The sequence below is a fragment of the Cynocephalus volans genome, chromosome 4 (genome assembly GCF_027409185.1).
Source record: "Cynocephalus volans isolate mCynVol1 chromosome 4, mCynVol1.pri, whole genome shotgun sequence".
Lineage (NCBI taxonomy): Eukaryota > Metazoa > Chordata > Mammalia > Dermoptera > Cynocephalidae > Cynocephalus > Cynocephalus volans.
The window spans coordinates 43,437,263-43,455,581 of record NC_084463.1 but is presented as its reverse complement, the minus strand read 5'-3'; the positions used below and the strand labels follow the sequence as shown (position 1 = coordinate 43,455,581).

The following is an 18,319-nucleotide window of genomic DNA, read 5'->3' as shown; positions in this document are numbered from 1 at the left end:
CTGTCTAAGCAGTCAGTTATTCTCATTGGCCACCTGCTCTAGTTATTTCATTAGGGATCAGACTTGATCCCTTGGATAGATCTTTCATGCCTTTTTACTTTGCCATCTGGGCTCTTGCTGTTCTGTCAATATCCATTTTTCTTAATTGTCTGCCTTTGCTCTTGACCAATTTCATTTGTCTATTTTGTTCTTATGTTAAGTTGGGGATTCCATGGCCTCATTTTTTTAAAAAATGTAACTCTGGTCTTTTGATCAGAGGAATGATTTAGTGTAATCACTGCTTTAAAAAGCATGGACTTCCTGTGTACTCCAGTTTATTAGAACAAACTTACCACACACTCTCTGAGACAGGCCATTTGTTCTGGCTTCCCCTTTCTCCAAGGCTGCTATGGAACAAAGCCTTTAGAAGCTCTGTTGTTTACCAGGCACTGTTTGTGTCACATCCTAGGTCCTTAGAGTGCTGAAAATATCTTTAGACATATATTTTCTTACAAAACACTGGGTTTGATTCATGCCAACAGTGAAAGCACAACTGGGCTGGTGTCTAAGAAGGCTCACTGGTGGCTGGCAGTAGGTGCTGCTGGAGACTTCAGATGCCAGTCACACGTTCAGGTCCCTAGGACTTCTGACCAACCAGGATTCCCACAACATTCTTCTTTCTATTTAGTCTAGATAAACTTGCTAGAACAGCTTAAAGACTCAGTGAAATGTACTTCTGTTTGCCAGTTTATTATGAAGGAAAGTTTGAAAAACACAAACAGTCAAATGAATACACTCACATAGGGCAAGGCCTGGAAGGTCTGGGATGCAGGAGCTTTCATTCCCTTGGGGTTGGCATATGCCATCTTCCTGGCACAAAACGTGGGCATATGGATTAGTTCAGCTGTCCAGAAGCACCCCTAAACCTGTGACTTTTGGTTTTTGTGGAGGCCTCACTATGTAGGCATTGTTGATTAAATCATTGGCCAATGGTGCTCAACTTGATCTTCAGGACCTGTACCCTCCCCAGAGGTTGGGGGTGGGGTGAAAATCCCAACTCCCTAATTACAAAGTTTCTCTGACAGCCATCCTTCATCCTGTCATTGCAGCCAGCCATCAGGCAACTCATTAGCATAGAAAAATACATTCTTATCAGTTTGGAGATTCTGATGATTTTATGAGTTGTATGCCAGGAGATGAGGACAAAGATCAAATGTATATACATTTTCACATTATCACATAGGTAAAATTTTGTCATATGTATTCTTTCTGATTTTTATGTGATTGTTCCATCAGTTACTGAGAGGGGATTATTAACTCTCCAGTATGATTGTGGATTTTTCAGTTTCTCATATTAGTTTTGTTGTTTTTTGTTTCAGTTACAGTCATGTGCCTCGTAAGCACATTTTGGTCAACAACGGACCACATATATTATGGTGATCAGACCAATAATCTATAGCATATAGCCTAGGTGCACAGTAGGCTGTACTGTCTGGGTTTGTGTAAGTCTGTTATGTTCATACAAGAATGAAGTCATCCAGTGACATATTTATCAAAATACATCCCAGTCATTCAGCAACACATGATTGTACTTTGAGGCTTGTTTATAATTGTTACATCATCTTCACGTATGATCCTTTTATTATTATGAAAGTGCTCTCTTTATTTCTGGTAGTATATATTGCCCTAAGTCTCTTTTTGCTAGTATTAATACCTCCACTTAAGATTTTATACTTACTGTGTGTGTAGTATATCTTTTTCCATTTTTCTCTTTTTTAACTTTAATTCTGATTGCATCTTTGTATTTAAAGTACGTCTCTATGGATTACATACAGTTGGTTCTTGCTCTGTCTAAAGTAGAATATTCACCCCAATTCTATTTATCATTATTAATATATAATCATTAATACATTATTTATAAGGTTGGATTTAAGTCTGCCATTTTGCTACTTATTTTCTCTTTGTGTCAATTGCCTTTTGGTCCATTTGCTTTTCTAACATCTTTTTGGTTACTCAAAGGTTTTTTAAATGTTTCAATTTGATCGTCTATTGACTATAAAATAATTATTTAAATTATTTTTAATTTTGGTAAGAAACACGTAATGTAAATTTATCATCTCAACCATTTCTTAACCTTAGTTAAGTAGTGTTAGATCTGTTGTGCAGCAGATATGCAGAACTCTCTTTTTTTATCTTGGAAAACTGAAACTCTATACCCATTAAATGACAACTTTCAGTTACCTCCTTCCAACCCCTGACGACCACCATTCTACTTTGTGTTTGTAAAAATTTGACTTCTTTTCAGTGGGGACATACAATATTTGTCATTTTTGAATGGCTTTTTTCACTCTGCATGATTGCCTTTGTTTTTAAGGCTCACTACTATTTCTTTGCACGTAAACACCACATTTTTTTTTATCCATTACATTGTCTATGGACATATGGGTTGGTTCCACCTCCTGGCTAAGTGAATAATGTTGCTATGAATACAGGTGTACAAATATCTTTTTGAGATACTGCCATCAATTATGTTGGATATATACATAGTCAGATTGCTGGATTACATGGTAATACTATTTTTAATTTTTTAAAAAGCCATTCTACTATATTTTATAGTGAGTTCACCATTTTACATTTCCACCAACAGTTTACAAGGGTTCCAATTTTGTCAACACTTGTTATTTTCTATTGGGTGCAAAGTGATATCTCATATGGTTTTGATTTGCATTTCTCTAATGATTAGTGATGTTAAGCATCTTTTCATATGCTTGTTAGTCATTTGTATATCATCTTTGGAGCAATTTCTGTTCAAGTCGTTTGCCCATTTTTCAGATTATTTGTTTTTTGGTTGTTGAGTTGTAGGAGTGTATGTATGCATTCTGAGTGTTAATTCCTTATGAGATATATGACTTCAAGTGTATAATTTTGGGGGTGCTCATGTAAATAGTGTTAGGTTTTTCATTTCAAATTCCACTTGGCTGTTGCTGGAACATAGAAAGGTGATTGAATTTTGCATATTAACTTTGTATCCTTCTATGTTGACATAATCACTTATTAGTTTTAGTTTTTTTGTCTGTCATTGAATTTTCTACATAGACTATCATATCATCTGTGAACAAAGACAATTTTATTTATTTCTCATCTATATGCCTTATATTTCATGTTATGTTATTGCATTAGCTAATATTTTCAGTACAATATTGAGAGGAGGGGTGAAAGAGTACATTCTTGCCTTGTTCCTGATTTTGTAGGAAAGGTTGAGTTTTTCACAATTAATTATGACATTAGCTGTAATTTTTTGTAGATAGTCTTTATCAAGTTGAGGAAGTCCCCCTCTATTTTTAGTTTACTGAGAGTATTTATCATGAATGGGTGTACTATTTTGTCAAATGCTTTTTCTGCATTTATTGCTGTAATCATGTTATTTTTATTTTACTCTGTTAATGTGATAGATTACATTAGTTGATATTTAAATGCTGAACTAGCTTTCTGTGCCTGGAATAAAACTCAGACTCACTTTGTCATGTTTCATAATTCTTTATACATATTGTTGAATTAGGTTTGCTCATGTATTTTTTAGGTGTTTTGCATGTATGCTCCTGACAGAGAATGGTTTATAGTTTTCTGTTCTTGTAATGTCTTTTTAAGTATTGATATTGAGGTAATGCTGTTCTCATAGAATGATTTGGTAGTATTCTATCTATTTTATCCTCTGAAATAGATCATAAGTAATTGATATGATTTCTTCCTTAAATATTTGGTTGGATTCACCAGCGAACACCTCCAGGCTGTGTGCTCTCTGTGTTGAATGTTATTATTTTCTTAATTCTCACAATAGATATAGGCCTATTCAGACAGTATATTTCTTCTTGTGGGAGTTTTGGCAAATTGTTTTGTTACAGAACTTGGTCCATTTCATCTAGGTTATCAAATGTGTGCACACAGAGTTGTTCATAGTATTTCTTTATGACCTTTTTTAAATGTCCACAGAATCTGTAGTGAGGTCCTCACTTTCATTTCTGACATTAGTAATTTCTGTCTTGCATTTCTTTTTCTTAGTCTGTCTATAGGTTTATCAATTTTATTGATCTCACAAAAACAGCCATTTTTTGTTTTTAATTTTCTCTATTGATTTTCTATTTTAATTTATTGATTTCTGCTCCAATTCTTTTTTTTTTTTCTTCTGCTTCCTTTGAGTTTGGTTTGCTGTTCCATTTCTAGTTTCCCAAGGTATAAACTAAGATGATTGATTTTAGATGTTTCTTGTCTCCTAATATAGGCATTCAATGCCACAAATTTCCTTTAAATCTCTGCTTTTCATGCATTTCATAAATTCTGATGATCCTTGTTTTCATTTTCATTTAGTTACATACTTCAAAATTTATTTTAAACTTTTTTCAGTGACCTATGTATTATTTAGAGCATTTTGTTTAATGCCACTCTATTTGGGGATCTTCCAGTTACCATTCTGTTATTGATTTCCAGGTTAATTTCACTGTAGTCTCAGAGCACACATTGTATAATTTCCATTATTTTAAATCTGTTAAAGTATGTTTTATGGCCCAGAATGTGTTCTGTCTTGGTAATTGTCATATGTAAGTTTGAGAATAATATCTATTTGTTGTTTTTCAATAAAGTAGTCAATAAATATCAATTAGATTGAGATCTTGTTAAGTTTAACTGCCTTTACTGATTTTCTTCTGGATTGATCTATTTTTGATAGAGGATGTTGAAGTTTTTTTAAATGTGTTGGCAGATTTTATTTTCTTTTTTTGTAGTTCTATTCTTTTTTGTCTCACATAGCTTGACAGTCTATTGTTAGGCACATACATGTTAAAAGCTGATGCCTTCTTGAAGAATTAACTCCAACAGCCTGATGTAATGCCATTTTTTATCCCTGATAACTTCTTGCTTTGAAGTCTACTGAATCTGAAGTAAGTATAGCTACTTCTGCTTTCTTTTGGTCAGTGTTGTTAGTGTTGTATATTTTTCTTTATCCATTTACTTTGAATTCATGTTTGCCTTTATATTTATTGTGTGTTTCTTGTAGACAACATATACTTGGTGCTTGTATTTTGATCCTCTCTTGCAATCTCTTTTAATTAGTTCATTCAGATTCTTAATATTCAAAGGGATCATTGATATATTTGGATTAATATCTACCATTTTTTTTTACTATTTTGCATTTATTCCTCCTCTTCTATGCTCTTAATTTTATCATCCACTCTTTTTCTGCCTTTTATGGTGTTAATTGAGCATTTTATGAGATTCCATTTTCTCTGATTTCTGAGAATGTGCTTTTTATACTTATTTATTTAGTTAGTTTTTTACTAGTTGCCCTATATTTTGAACTACACTTTTATAACTAACCCAATTCTATTTCAATTGACATTATACCAGTTCAGGGCAGTGAGATTTGCTTATAAAAAAATCTTAATTTCTTTCTCCCTTCCTGCTGTTTTCTGTGTATCATTATCACTTCATTTTACTTATGTACAAGCTTACATAACTATGTATGTGTGTTTGTGTGTGTGTGTTAAAGCATACATAATTGCATACAATTGTGTTATACAAACTGTTATCAGTTGGATCAATTAAGAAAAATAGCAAGTTTTTCTTAGCCTTACTTATTTGTTCTTTTATGCTCCTCCTTTCTTTATGTAGATCCAGTTTTCTAACCTATATATTTTTTCTTCTCTGAAAGAAATTCTTTTAACATTTTTTGCAAGACAGTTATACTGCCAACAAATTTCCTTAATATTTGTTTGCATTAGAAAATCTTTATTTCTCCTTTACTTTTGAAGGATGATGTCACAGTCACAGGGTACAGAACTCTAGGTTGGTGAGTTTCTCTCAACACTGAATATTTTACTCCACTCTTCTTGCTTGCATTGTTTCTGAGCAGATGTTGGATGTAATTCTTATCTTTCTTTCTCTATACGTAAGATGGTTTTACCCGACTCTGGCTTCTTTCAGACTTTTATCTTTGATTTTGTGTAGCTTGAAAATGATATGCCTAGGTGTAGAAATTTGGTACTTACCATGCTCGGTGTTCTCTGAGCTTCCTAAATCATTGGTTTAGTGTCTGACCGTCATTTGTGGAAGTTCTCAGACATTGTTGTTTCAAACGTTCTTCTGGTTTCTCTCTCTCTCTTTCTCTCCCCCCCCTTTTCTGGTATTCTCATTACTCGTACATCTTTTGAAGTTTTGCCGCAGTCCTTGGATATTATGTTCTCTACCTTTCCATCTTTTTTCCCTTTGGTTATTAGTTTTTGGAGTTTCTATTGATGTATCCTTAATCTGAGATTTTTTTCTAAGCTGTGTTCAGTCTATTCATAATCCCATCAAAGACACTCTTCCTTTCTGTTAGTATTTTTGATCTGTGATTTTGGTTTTGGTTTTGGTTTGTTTGTTGTACATAATTTTTGTCTCTCTGCTTACAATGTCCATTCTTTGTTGAATGCTGCCTACATCATACATTTGAGCCCTAAGCTAATTATTTAGATTTTTTTTTAATTCCCTTTTTGATCATCTTAGCATCCTGCCCAAGGGCCCACTTCTTAAATCTAGTGCATTGGAAATAAGGTTTCAACATGTTGATTTGAGGGGAGGAGGTACAACATTCAGACCGTAGCAGAAATGTTCTATAGTCTCCCTCTCTCCCTCCATCACTCACTCACTCTCCCTGCTCTGCTTCCACCATCTTGCAGTGTGGGACAATTTTCACTGTCACCACCACCAGAAGGACTTTGGACTCCCCAGCCTCAGAAACTTTAAGCAATAAATTTCATTTTTCTTTATAAAAGAGACAGTTTCAAGAATTTTGTTATAAACAATGCAAATGGACTAATACATCTGCCTATGACTGGGTCCCCCTGGAGTTTTTAACCCTCAGAGATGTCTACACTGAGTCCTGAGCAATTTTTCAATCACAGTTCAGATTTTCCTACTCTGACACTGGCTCGTATGACTGTTTCCAGTAGTAAGTCTCTGCACCTATAAGCTACAACACTGTATGTTTACCTGTCTCTAATCTTGTGGGCAGTGGTCTGACCTGTGTCCTTTTCTCTCTTACAGTTCCAAGAAGAGATATTGATCTTTCAGTCTCTTCAGCATTATAATTGTTTTGATCAAGTGATGATTTTCAGGCTTTTTATGTGCAGAAATAGAAACCTGAAATGTATTTCTAAAATCATCTTCTTAATGTCTATGTAGATGATCAAAGAATTTTGCTTCATATAACTATGAAAGTTATGAATTATATTGGTAGTCTTCTTAATACTGAGCTTTCCTGTTTTCATAGAATAAACTCAGAAAATTCTTTTCTGGTCTTCACAGTCTATTTCTCTCTTACTATCTTTAAATATTAGTGTTTTCACAGGTTCTGTGCTTCTGCTTTTTTTTTATTAGTAGTAGTATTGTTCAATCTGATAAGTTTATTAACTCTGATAACCAAAGGTACAATTGAAATTCTGATACTTCCCAAATTTTTATCTTCAGCTTAGATCTCTCTGGAATTATATATTCAATTGCCATTTGGGCCTTTCTGTAGATATTTCAAATATAATGAGTCCAAGTGTGTGTTACTTCTTCCAATTATATTATTCCATTTTCCAAATTTTACTGTATGTTGCCAGTACCTAACAAGCTGCACTCCTTTAGATAGACTGGGTGTAAAACAATTATTTTTATTCCCTATACAGCAAATTAAGACCACATTCTGTTTCTGCTTTTACTTTTACTCTTTCTCTTTTAAAGGGTTAGTTTCATATTTTGTGTGCTTACTGCTCTGGGTCCTGATATAGATGGTCATCTTTTACCCTGTTTTCTTCATCTCTGACTCTCCCTTCAGCACCTTCTCCACTCTCTTTCTAGAGGATGACTATAAACATGTAAATCTGTACATGTAACTTACCTGTTCTTACAGGAACTCATTATTTACACTGTGTGGCTGGAGAAGTGGCAGTATGCTCCCTGGGTAAACACAAGCAATCTTTTTGCATGTAGGAAGAAAATTTGGAGATGTTTATTACATGCTTTTAATTTATAAGTAATTAAAAATCAACAATGAGTGCATAACTTTTTTTGCCATTTCATTAAGGTCAAATTGTGGTTATCTCATCAGAACCCAGGATCATTCACTTAGACATGGTACCATATGTAGTACCAGTCATGTGGTGTGTGTTGTTTGTGCCCTTGCAACTGAACCTTTGTTCTTTTCTCATACTCATGAGAACACGTGATTTGCATAGAAGAGGTAAACATCTTTGGTATTTCAGTGGAGTGCAAATTGAAAACAAAATAGTTCTGTTTTTTCTTTCTTTCTAACCCTAGTTTGTATTGATCTTGGGTCTAAATTAATTCTTCTGACACATTATTCCAGGTATGTAAAATACCTTATGCTAAGCTTCTTTGGAGAAGCAGAATTTTGTTCATACCTTTATCCATAGCAACAAGGATTGTGGTAAGTTTTGTAATAGTGTTTTTTTTCTTTTTGCAATTAACAAATTGTAACAGTGGCAGAATATTCCTGCTGTTATTTTTTATTTCTTCCACCATATGAAGTACAAAGAAGCTGCATCTAATGTAAAATACATATGACACACACACAGAGAATTGTGAACTCCAAGATTTCTGTTTTGTGATCAATGGCTGATGACTTGAGTTGAGCAAAATGTGCCATTCCAGGGGTTGGTGTCATTTGAGGATGTGGCTGTGGACTTCACCTGGGAAGAGTGGCAGGAACTGGATGATGCTCAGAGAACTTTGTACAGGGATGTGATGCTAGAGACCTACAGCAACCTGGTATTGTTGGGTGAGTGGAACTCCACAGTAAGTTCCAGGAGCAACACTTTCTTCTTTGTTGGTAAATACAGAAATATCTGTATTTATACCCTTTATAAGGTTCAGTGCTATGTAAGTTTCTGTTTAATTGAGAAGGTGAGAGTCATCCCTCCCTAATGAATGCTTAAAATTGGCTCCTTTACTGCACAGTTTTGAAAGTTGAGCTCTTCTCATTCTTCTAAAAACCTGACTTAGCAGTTTTGCAAACTCCTGTGGTATATCTTATTAACAGGATGCTACATTACCAAACCCAATGTGATCTTCAAATCAGAGCAAGAAGCAGAGGCATGGATGGTAGAAAATGCCCCAAACCAGAGCCTACAAGGTCAGTGCATACGGGGCACAGGCTGGGAAGAGCAAAGCCCTTTGCTGTTTTTGCCAATATTTTTGCTATTTTTCAGACCTGAAAACATCTGATCTGTGTGGCTTAAACAAATCAATTGTATAACCTCCTAAGAGGGTTCTCACATCTGTACCCCTACCTTTTTTTCTGATTTTTTTTTATACTTTCCAAAATTTAATCCCTACATTTCTCCTCTTAGACATTTCTCTTTGCTGATCACTTTCTCAATATTTTTGTTTGCTCTATTTTTCTCCATTCTCATGAATATTTAAATCCAGACTGTATTCATGTTTTTTCACTTAAAACTGAATACTTGAAATGAGGTAATTTATAAGGGAAAAAATATTCCTTACAATTCTGTAGCCCCAGAAGTCGAAAATAGAGGATTTGCATCTATTGAGGACCTTCCAATGGGTAGGGACTCTCAGTAGATTATAGGGTTGGTACAGAATATCACAAGGTGACAGTGACAAAAGCATGTTCACATGCTTTCTTTCTCTTCTTATGAAGCCACCAGTCTAATACCCGATAATCCCCATTAAACCACAAGCCCATTAATCCATGGGCTTTTATTAGTCCATATATTAATCCTCTTATGGGGGCAGAGCCCTTACTATTTAATCACCTCACAAAGGCCTCACCTTTCAAATACCACAGTTGGATTTTTCACACTCAGCACTGTCACAATGATGACGAAGCTTCAATATGAACTTCAGGGGCGGGGGGCGGTACTTGAACTATAGCACAGACATTTATTCATACACTTATTTTTTAACCACATCTTGAGGACATTTTAAGCACTTTTAATTGTATAGTTGTATTTACAACAAAAATTATCAAAATAACATCCCTCTTTCATACAGTTTACATTCTGATGAGAGACAAATGTGTGTGTGTGTGTGTATGTTAAGTAGTTATATTAGAATCATGAGGGGCCGACCCCGTGGCGCACTCAGGAGAGTGCGGCGCTGGGAGCACAGCAGCGCTCCCGCCGTGGGTTCGGATCCTATATATGGCTGGCCGGTGCACTCACTGGCTGAGCGCAGTGCGGCCGGTCACAAAAAGACAAAAAAAAAAAAAAAAAAAAAAAAAAAAGAATCATGAGGAATATTGAACCAGAGTGGGAGGTTTAGAAAATATGTTTGGAGAAGGAAGATTATTGAGTGCTTAACTTTTACATACTGTCAGTTTGACTTAACTCTTTTCAAAAATTTGACATATAATATATAGATGAATATAAAATGTCAATTTGAGAGTGGACATCATTCTTGGAGGTACACACTTGTAAATCAGTGGCTTAAAGCTGATTTTAAAAGTCATGCTTATAGAGGAAGTCACCTAGGGAGTAGATAAGAAAAAGAAAAAAGTTCTAGAGGTGAGCCTTGTGTACTGCCATATCAGAAATTATAAAGCTAAGGCAGACCCAGCATAGGAGCATAGAAAGTGTTAGTCATGGACTTGGGAGGAGAACCTGGAGATTCTGGGTTCCAGGTTCAAGTGAACCAAAAGTTTTATGTTGAGGGCTCAGACTTCTTTTGGGGAGTAGTTTGAAACTAGCATTTTTCTCTCCTTGTTAAAATCATTTTAAAACAACAGGAAACATGTGCCGAAGACATTATTTTCTATGAAATTAGGAGACACATGAAACTCCAATGTATAGAACAAATGCTTTCAGAAGCAGTGAATTATAAAGGATAAGTGTGTGCAACAGAAATTGGGGAGGGGGGTGCCAGTTAATCTTGGGGGGGTAGAATAGCATTTTGCAGCAATGGTAGAGAAAGCCTGTGTTGCAGAACCAAAACTTTTAGACGAGCCAAAAGGGGTTGCCGATGGTGGAAGACTGGAGATTTCTGAGGAGCATAGGAAGTGAGTTTAAATGAGTAATTTTTATGAAGCTGTCTTCTTCTAATGTGGGGAATTTTTTAAAATTTGAAATCGCCCCATATGCTTATAGCTCTTTCCAAAAGAAGAGTGAACACTAAACAAACGTAGGTGCAATATCCTGAAGCTAAACCATATTCCTTATTTAAGGGACAAAGAATTGGCTTGCTCCTGAACCTTAAAGAAGATAATCCAAGAAAACCTTGCCACCTTCAGAGTGCAATAGGAATAATAAAAGCAGTACAAGACACCCACTGTTGCTGTAAGAATAAAGCAAATAAAAAAGAACAGGGCAAACAGTTGGCTGATGATAAGCACTTGTTTGAAAACTACAACTAAGCAGTGGGTGAACATTTTTACTAAATATTTTCTTGCGAATAAAAAATGAATAAAGAAGCAAAGGAAAAGATGACTAAACATTAGAAAACATATTAATATAACCTATAAAACTAATACTCATTTAAAAAATTTTTAGGATAGGAAGAAACATTTTTATCTTTGCATGTGCATTCATAGAAAATGCTTATGTTGGTTTATGGGTATGGATTTTTTTCTCATTTTAGATCTCCATATAGTCAATAATCAAATTGAGAAAAGTCAAGAAAATCACAGTAAATACTTGTGGCAAGTTTTAATCACCGACAGCAAAACATCAACTGAGGAGAGAGTTAAGTTGGAAAAAACATTTAATTTGAGCTCAAACTGTACTTCAAATCTGATTATAAACAGTGAAAACTCTTCAGAAATTAACATTGAGAAGTTTAATGTATGTAAGTATGCACTTCCTCCTAGAAATCCTGATAAGACGCATGCTGGAGAGACACCTGATGACCAAAATAAAACTGGGAAATCCCACACACATTGTGAGCATCTTAGTCAGAATAACAAGATTCAAGTTGGGCAGTACCCTTTTGAATATAGTAAACCAGGGAAAGCCTTCAACACAGAGCCAATATTATTGGCACATAAGAAGCTTCATTTGGGAGAAACTACCTGTAAATACAATGAATGTGGGAAAGCCTTTTATAACTCAGCTCTCCTTGACCAAGACATAACTCAGGTATTGAGGAAAACATTTCAATGTGATGTATGTGGGAAAGTATTCTATAAAAAGTCTGAACTCACTAAACATCAGCAAATACACACAGCAGAAAAATCCTACAAATGTAAAGAATATGATAAATCCTTCATGAAGAAGTTATCTCTTACAGTCCACAAATGGACACATACAGGGGAGAAGCTTTATACATGTAATGACTGTGGAAAAACTTTTCACCAGAACTCACTCTTCAGAAGTCGTCAGAGAACTTACACAGGTGCCAAACCATATGAATGTAATGAATGTAGGAAATCTTTTTCCCACAACTCAGCCCACCATACACATAAGAGAATTTATGCAGGGGAGAGGTCCTATAAATGTAATGAGTGTGGAAAAACCTTTTACCGGAAGTCAGACCTCAGCAAGCATCAGAGAATTCACACAGGGGAAAGGCCCTATAAATGTAATGAGTGTGGAAAAACCTTTTACTATAAGTCACACCTCAGCAGGCATCAGAGAATTCACACGGGTGAAAGGCCCTATAAATGCAATGAGTGTGGAAAAACCTTTTACCAGAAGTCAAACCTTAGCATGCATCAGGTAATTCACACAAAGGAGAAGCCTTATGAATGTAATGAGTGTGGAAAAACCTTTCCCCTGAAGTCAGTCCTTAGTATACATCAGAGAATTCATACAGGGGAGAAGCCCTATGAATGTAATGAATGCGGAAAAACCTTTCACCATAAGTCAATCCTCAGTACACATCAGAGAATCCATACAGGGGAGAAGCCCTATGAATGTAATGAGTGTGGAAAAGCCTTTCACCGGAAGTCAATCCTCAGTACACATCGGAGAATCCACACAGGTGAGAAACCATATGAATGTAAGGTATGTAGTAAATCTTTCTTCTACAAATCACACCTCAATAGACATAAGAGAATTCACACTGAAGAAAGTCGCTATGAATGTAATGAGTGTGGAAAAACCTTTCCTTGTAAGTCAAACCTCTGTGCACATCAGAGAACTCACACAGGTGAGAAACTGTATGAATGTAAGGAATGTAGAAAATCTTACTTCTATAAATCACATCTCAATAGACATAAGAGAATTCACTCAGGTGAAAGCCCCTATAAATGCAAGGAGTGCGGAAAAACTTTTCACCAGAAGTCAATCCTCAGTATGCATCAGGTAATTCACACAAATGAGAAGCCCTATGAGTGTAATCAGTGCGGAAAAGCCTTTTCCCTGAATTCAATCCTTAGTATACATCAGAGAATTCATACAAGGGGGAAGCTCTATGAATGTAATGAGTGTGGAAAAGCCTTTCACCGGAAGTCAGACCTCAGCAAGCATCAGAGAATTCACACAGGGGAAAGGCCCTATAAATGTAGTGAGTGTGGAAAAACCTTTTACTATAAGTCACACCTCAGCAGGCATCAAAGAATTCACACAGGTGAAAGGCCCTATAAATGCAATGAGTGTGGAAAAACCTTTTACCAGAAGTCAAACCTTAGCATGCATCAGGTAATTCACACAAAGGAGAAGCCTTATGAATGTAATGAGTGTGGAAAAACCTTTCTCCTGAAGTCAATCCTTAGTATACATCAGAGAATTCATACAGGGGAGAAGCCCTATGAATGTAATGAGTGTGGAAAAGCCTTTCACCGGAAGTCAGTCCTCAGTATACATCAGAGAATCCACACAGGTGAGAAACCATATGACTGTAAGGAACGTGGTAAATCTTTTTTCTACAAATCACACCTCAATAGACCTAAGAGAATTCACACTGAAGAAAGTCGCTATGAATGTAATGAGTGTGGAAAAACCTTTTACCGGAAGTCAGACCTCAGCAAGCATCAGAGAATTCACACAGGGGAAAGGCCCTATAAATGTAGTGAGTGTGGAAAAACCTTTTACTATAAGTCACACCTCAGCAGGCATCAGAGAATTCACACAGGTGAAAGGCCCTATAAATGCAATGAGTGTGGAAAAACCTTTTACCAGAAGTCAAACCTTAGCATGCATCAGGTAATTCACACAAAGGAGAAGCCTTATGAATGTAATGAGTGTGGAAAAACCTTTCCCCTGAAGTCAGTCCTTAGTATACATCAGAGAATTCATACAGGGGAGAAGCCCTATGAATGTAATGAATGCGGAAAAACCTTTCACCATAAGTCAATCCTCAGTACACATCAGAGAATCCATACAGGGGAGAAGCCCTATGAATGTAATGAGTGTGGAAAAGCCTTTCACCGGAAGTCAATCCTCAGTACACATCGGAGAATCCACACAGGTGAGAAACCATATGAATGTAAGGTATGTAGTAAATCTTTCTTCTACAAATCACACCTCAATAGACATAAGAGAATTCACACTGAAGAAAGTCGCTATGAATGTAATGAGTGTGGAAAAACCTTTCCCTGTAGGTCAAACCTCTTTGCACATCAGAGAACTCACACAGGTGAGAAACTGTATGAATGTAAGGAATGTAGAAAATCTTACTTCTATAAATCACATCTCAATAGACATAAGAGAATTCACTCAGGTGAAAGCCCCTATAAATGCAGTGAGTGCGGAAAAACCTTTCACCAGAAGTCAATCCTCAGTATGCATCAGGTAATTCACATAAATGAGAAGCCTTATGAATGTAATGAGTGTGGAAAAACCTTTCCCCTGAAGTCAGTCCTTAGTATACATCAGAGAATTCATACAAGGGGGAAGCTCTATGAATGTAATGAATGTGGAAAAGCCTTTCACCGGAAGTCAGACCTCAGCAAGCATCAGAGAATTCACACAGGGGAAAGGCCCTATAAATGTAGTGAGTGTGGAAAAACCTTTTACTATAAGTCACACCTCAGCAGGCATCAGAGAATTCACACAGGTGAAAGGCCCTATAAATGCAATGAGTGTGGAAAAACCTTTTACCAGAAGTCAAACCTTAGCATGCATCAGGTAATTCACACAAAGGAGAAGCCTTATGAATGTAATGAGTGTGGAAAAACCTTTCCCCTGAAGTCAGTCCTTAGTATACATCAGAGAATTCATACAGGGGAGAAGCCCTATGAATGTAATGAATGCGGAAAAACCTTTCACCATAAGTCGATCCTCAGTACACATCAGAGAATCCATACAGGGGAGAAGCCCTATGAATGTAATGAGTGTGGAAAAGCCTTTCACCGGAAGTCAATCCTCAGTACACATCGGAGAATCCACACAGGTGAGAAACCATATGACTGTAAGGAATGTAGTAAATCTTTTTTCTACAAATCACATCTCAATAGACATAAGAGAATTCACACTGAAGAAAGTCGCTATGAATGTAATGAGTGTGGAAAAACCTTTCCCTGTAAGTCAAATCTCAGTGTACATCAGAGAACTCACACAGGTGAGAAACCATATGAATGTAAGGAATGTAGAAAATTTTTCTACTATAAATCACACCTCAATAGACATAAGAAAATTCACAGATAAGAAATGAATGTGAGTGTGGAAATACCTTTCACTGTAAGTCAAACCTCAGTACACATCAGAGAATTCACATAGGTGAGAAGTCATATGAATGTAACACATGTAGAAAATCTTATACCGCAAGTCACATGTCAGTAGACATGAGAAAATTCACATAGGAAAAGACCAATGGATTTAATGTATGTGAAAATACTTTTCCCTAGAAATCACACCTGAGTAAGCATCAGAGAAGACAAACAAAAGTGATGGCCTATAAATGTACAGCTGCTTTTTGGTTACCACAGGGGATGGGTTCCAGGACTTCTCCGTCATGCCAAAGGCTGTGAATGCTTAAGTCTTATATAATGTGGCATAGTATTTTTGTAACATTGTGCTGTTTAATTAACATGTCTAGTTTACTTATAATACTGAATAAAATGCAAAAAGTATGAGTAGTTCTTAGGGTGTGTTATTTGTATAATTTTTATTATAGTATTTTTTTATCTGTTTTCACACATTTTAAATCAGCAGTTGGTTGAATTCTTGGATGTAAATTTTGTGAATGTGGAAGGCTAACTAACAAGTGTGGAAGCCTCTTCTGTCAGAAGTCACACCTCAGCAGACATCTGAGAACTCACATTGGAGATATCCTGTATGGCAGAGACTAGCTATGTATTATGCACAAATACTCTCCTTTCTTTTTCACACTTAGCATGCATATTCAGCCTCTTCTTATTGTGTGCATGACTATGTAACTGAGCTGTATCCAGAGGAATAGGGACACAAGTGATGAACATTACTTTCAGGGCTGGCAACAGGAAAAGGTCCATGCAGTTCTTTCTGGTTTCTTATGCCCTCTGGGACCAAAGTACACATGACCCTCACGGTGGTCTTGAGAGGCCCAGGTGGGAGAATGCCACTATGATTTAAGACAGAAGGAATTGATTGTAGAAGGCAGGAGTCTTCCCACCTTTATTCCCAAACCTTCCATTCGTACTTCATATGAGTGAGAAATAAACATTTACTCTGATGAGCCATTGTATGTGTGACCTGTTTGCATTAGAACACAACCAGCCAACTGTAGCTAATTGACTCTAAGGACTTCCCAAGAGAAGTTACCAGTTCTTGCAGATGAGAAGATTCACATGGGAGAGTGACCTGTGTTTGCCACCTTTTATTCTGAAGTCAGTTGATGGAAAAATCAAAAAAAGCATGGGGAGTTACAGTGCTAAAAATTGGGAACAACTTATTAGGAAGCACCTTACTGAATGCTGAGAATAAAGTAAATGTTCATAAATATCTTTAATATGTCAACATTTTCAACAAATCCTCCAAGTTCCTTATATATCCAAGAATTTGAAATGAAGGGAAAACTATCAGCTTATATAATACATGTGTAAATTTTCAAATAGGTTAAAATACTATCAAAAGTTACTTTAAAAAATATCTGACTATCAATGTTTAAGTATAAGTGGTGATATTCTCTGCCAGGAGACAATTGGCTATGTCTGGAGACATTATTGGTTGTGATAAATAGAGGTGCTACTCTATCTAGTGACTAGAGGGCAGGGATGCTGCTATACATACTACAGTGCACAGAACACCCCACTCAAGTATGTAGGGTTTATGCATATAAGTATTCTTAACAAATTTTACTTAGTGCAACCTGGCATTAATGTTAGTCAATACGTTCACTTAGCGTAATAAATATTTTGACTTACATCTGGATTTATTAGATTAAATGCCAAACTAGCCTCTTTATATCTTGTTAAGTATATTAATTGTAACATATTGCTCTACATACTTTTTTCTACTCAACCAGTGAATGTAAATTTTATTACCATTTTTACCAAACTGTCTCATGTGGAGAAGTTCATTTTTTCTAAAGTTTGTAGCTGGGGCTTCTGGTCATGATGGCAGAATAGACAGTCTCTAGCATCACTCTCCCCGCAAAATCAACCAATTTACAATGGTTAAAAAGCAACAGCAGCCAAGCTGGAGCCACTAGAGCTCAGGGAAAGAAGAGGAGGGACCTACGGAGTGCATGAAGGCAGGAGAAGCCATGATGAGAGAAAGAAAAAAAATGCTCTTACCATTTTGAATCCCAGGTGCTTCCAGGCTGGAGCTGCTGAGCACATGGAGCAGGAGCTGGCAGAAACCACAGCTGTGCCCTTCCTATGAAGTTGCTTGAAGGCAGCAGGGGAGAAGAGGGCCCTCCCCACATATATGGAATTACTGGGCTGTGGGGTAAGTGCACTGTCACCTTAACAAAGGCTGCCTCAGGTTCTTTCTCACCCAGCCATCTTGCCCTTATGTTTTTTTCCTTGGACAAGAGAAAGGAAATTTGAGACCAGAGCACAGCCTGGGACATCTGGAAGTTGGCAGGGATGTCCTTCTCTTGGACATAAACTGTCTTGCAGGACATCAGCCTCAGATGAGGTCCCTCTCAGACAAAACCAGGCCACCTCATATTATGTCTCAGCACAGATGGAAATAAGGCCAAACCCCCTCTTGCCTAAAGTGCGTCACTACTGACTCTTCACCAGGTTTAAGTCACTCTACCAGCGGGTAAAATTTATTGAGACACCCAATCACGGAATTGTCCCATTTTCTGAGAGCATCAAACCCAGAAGGAATCTGCTTAAGTGTTCTTTGAAAGTGCCCAACCAGAGCCGAAGCAGTGTAGTCCTTTCTTCTGAACACCCTCTTACTGAGCTGCTTCCTGGTGTGGAGGGTGCATTCTCTTTGGGAGTCACCAGCAACAAGCCTGACTTGCTTGACCACAA

At 36.6% G+C, this 18,319-nt stretch overlaps 1 protein-coding gene across 7 annotated transcripts in view; it reads left to right on the top strand.

The window, feature by feature from the left end:
- Positions 1–15,941, top strand: part of LOC134374780 (zinc finger protein 658B-like) — a 61,381-nt gene extending 45,440 nt beyond the window's left edge. For 5 of the 7 annotated variants that reach the window (XM_063092752.1, XM_063092749.1, XM_063092751.1 and 2 more), the window contains 3 exons: positions 8,668–8,794; positions 9,056–9,148; positions 11,611–15,941. In XM_063092752.1, the coding sequence (XP_062948822.1) occupies positions 8,668–8,794; positions 9,056–9,148; positions 11,611–15,557 (4,167 nt within the window). In that variant the 3' untranslated portion in view covers positions 15,558–15,941. Of the gene's footprint in view, positions 1–8,667; positions 8,795–9,055; positions 9,149–11,197; positions 11,292–11,610 lie in introns of those variants that run through there. The other 2 variants (XM_063092756.1, XM_063092753.1) reach the window with 2 other exon arrangements.
- The last annotated feature ends 2,378 nt before the right edge of the window (positions 15,942–18,319 follow it).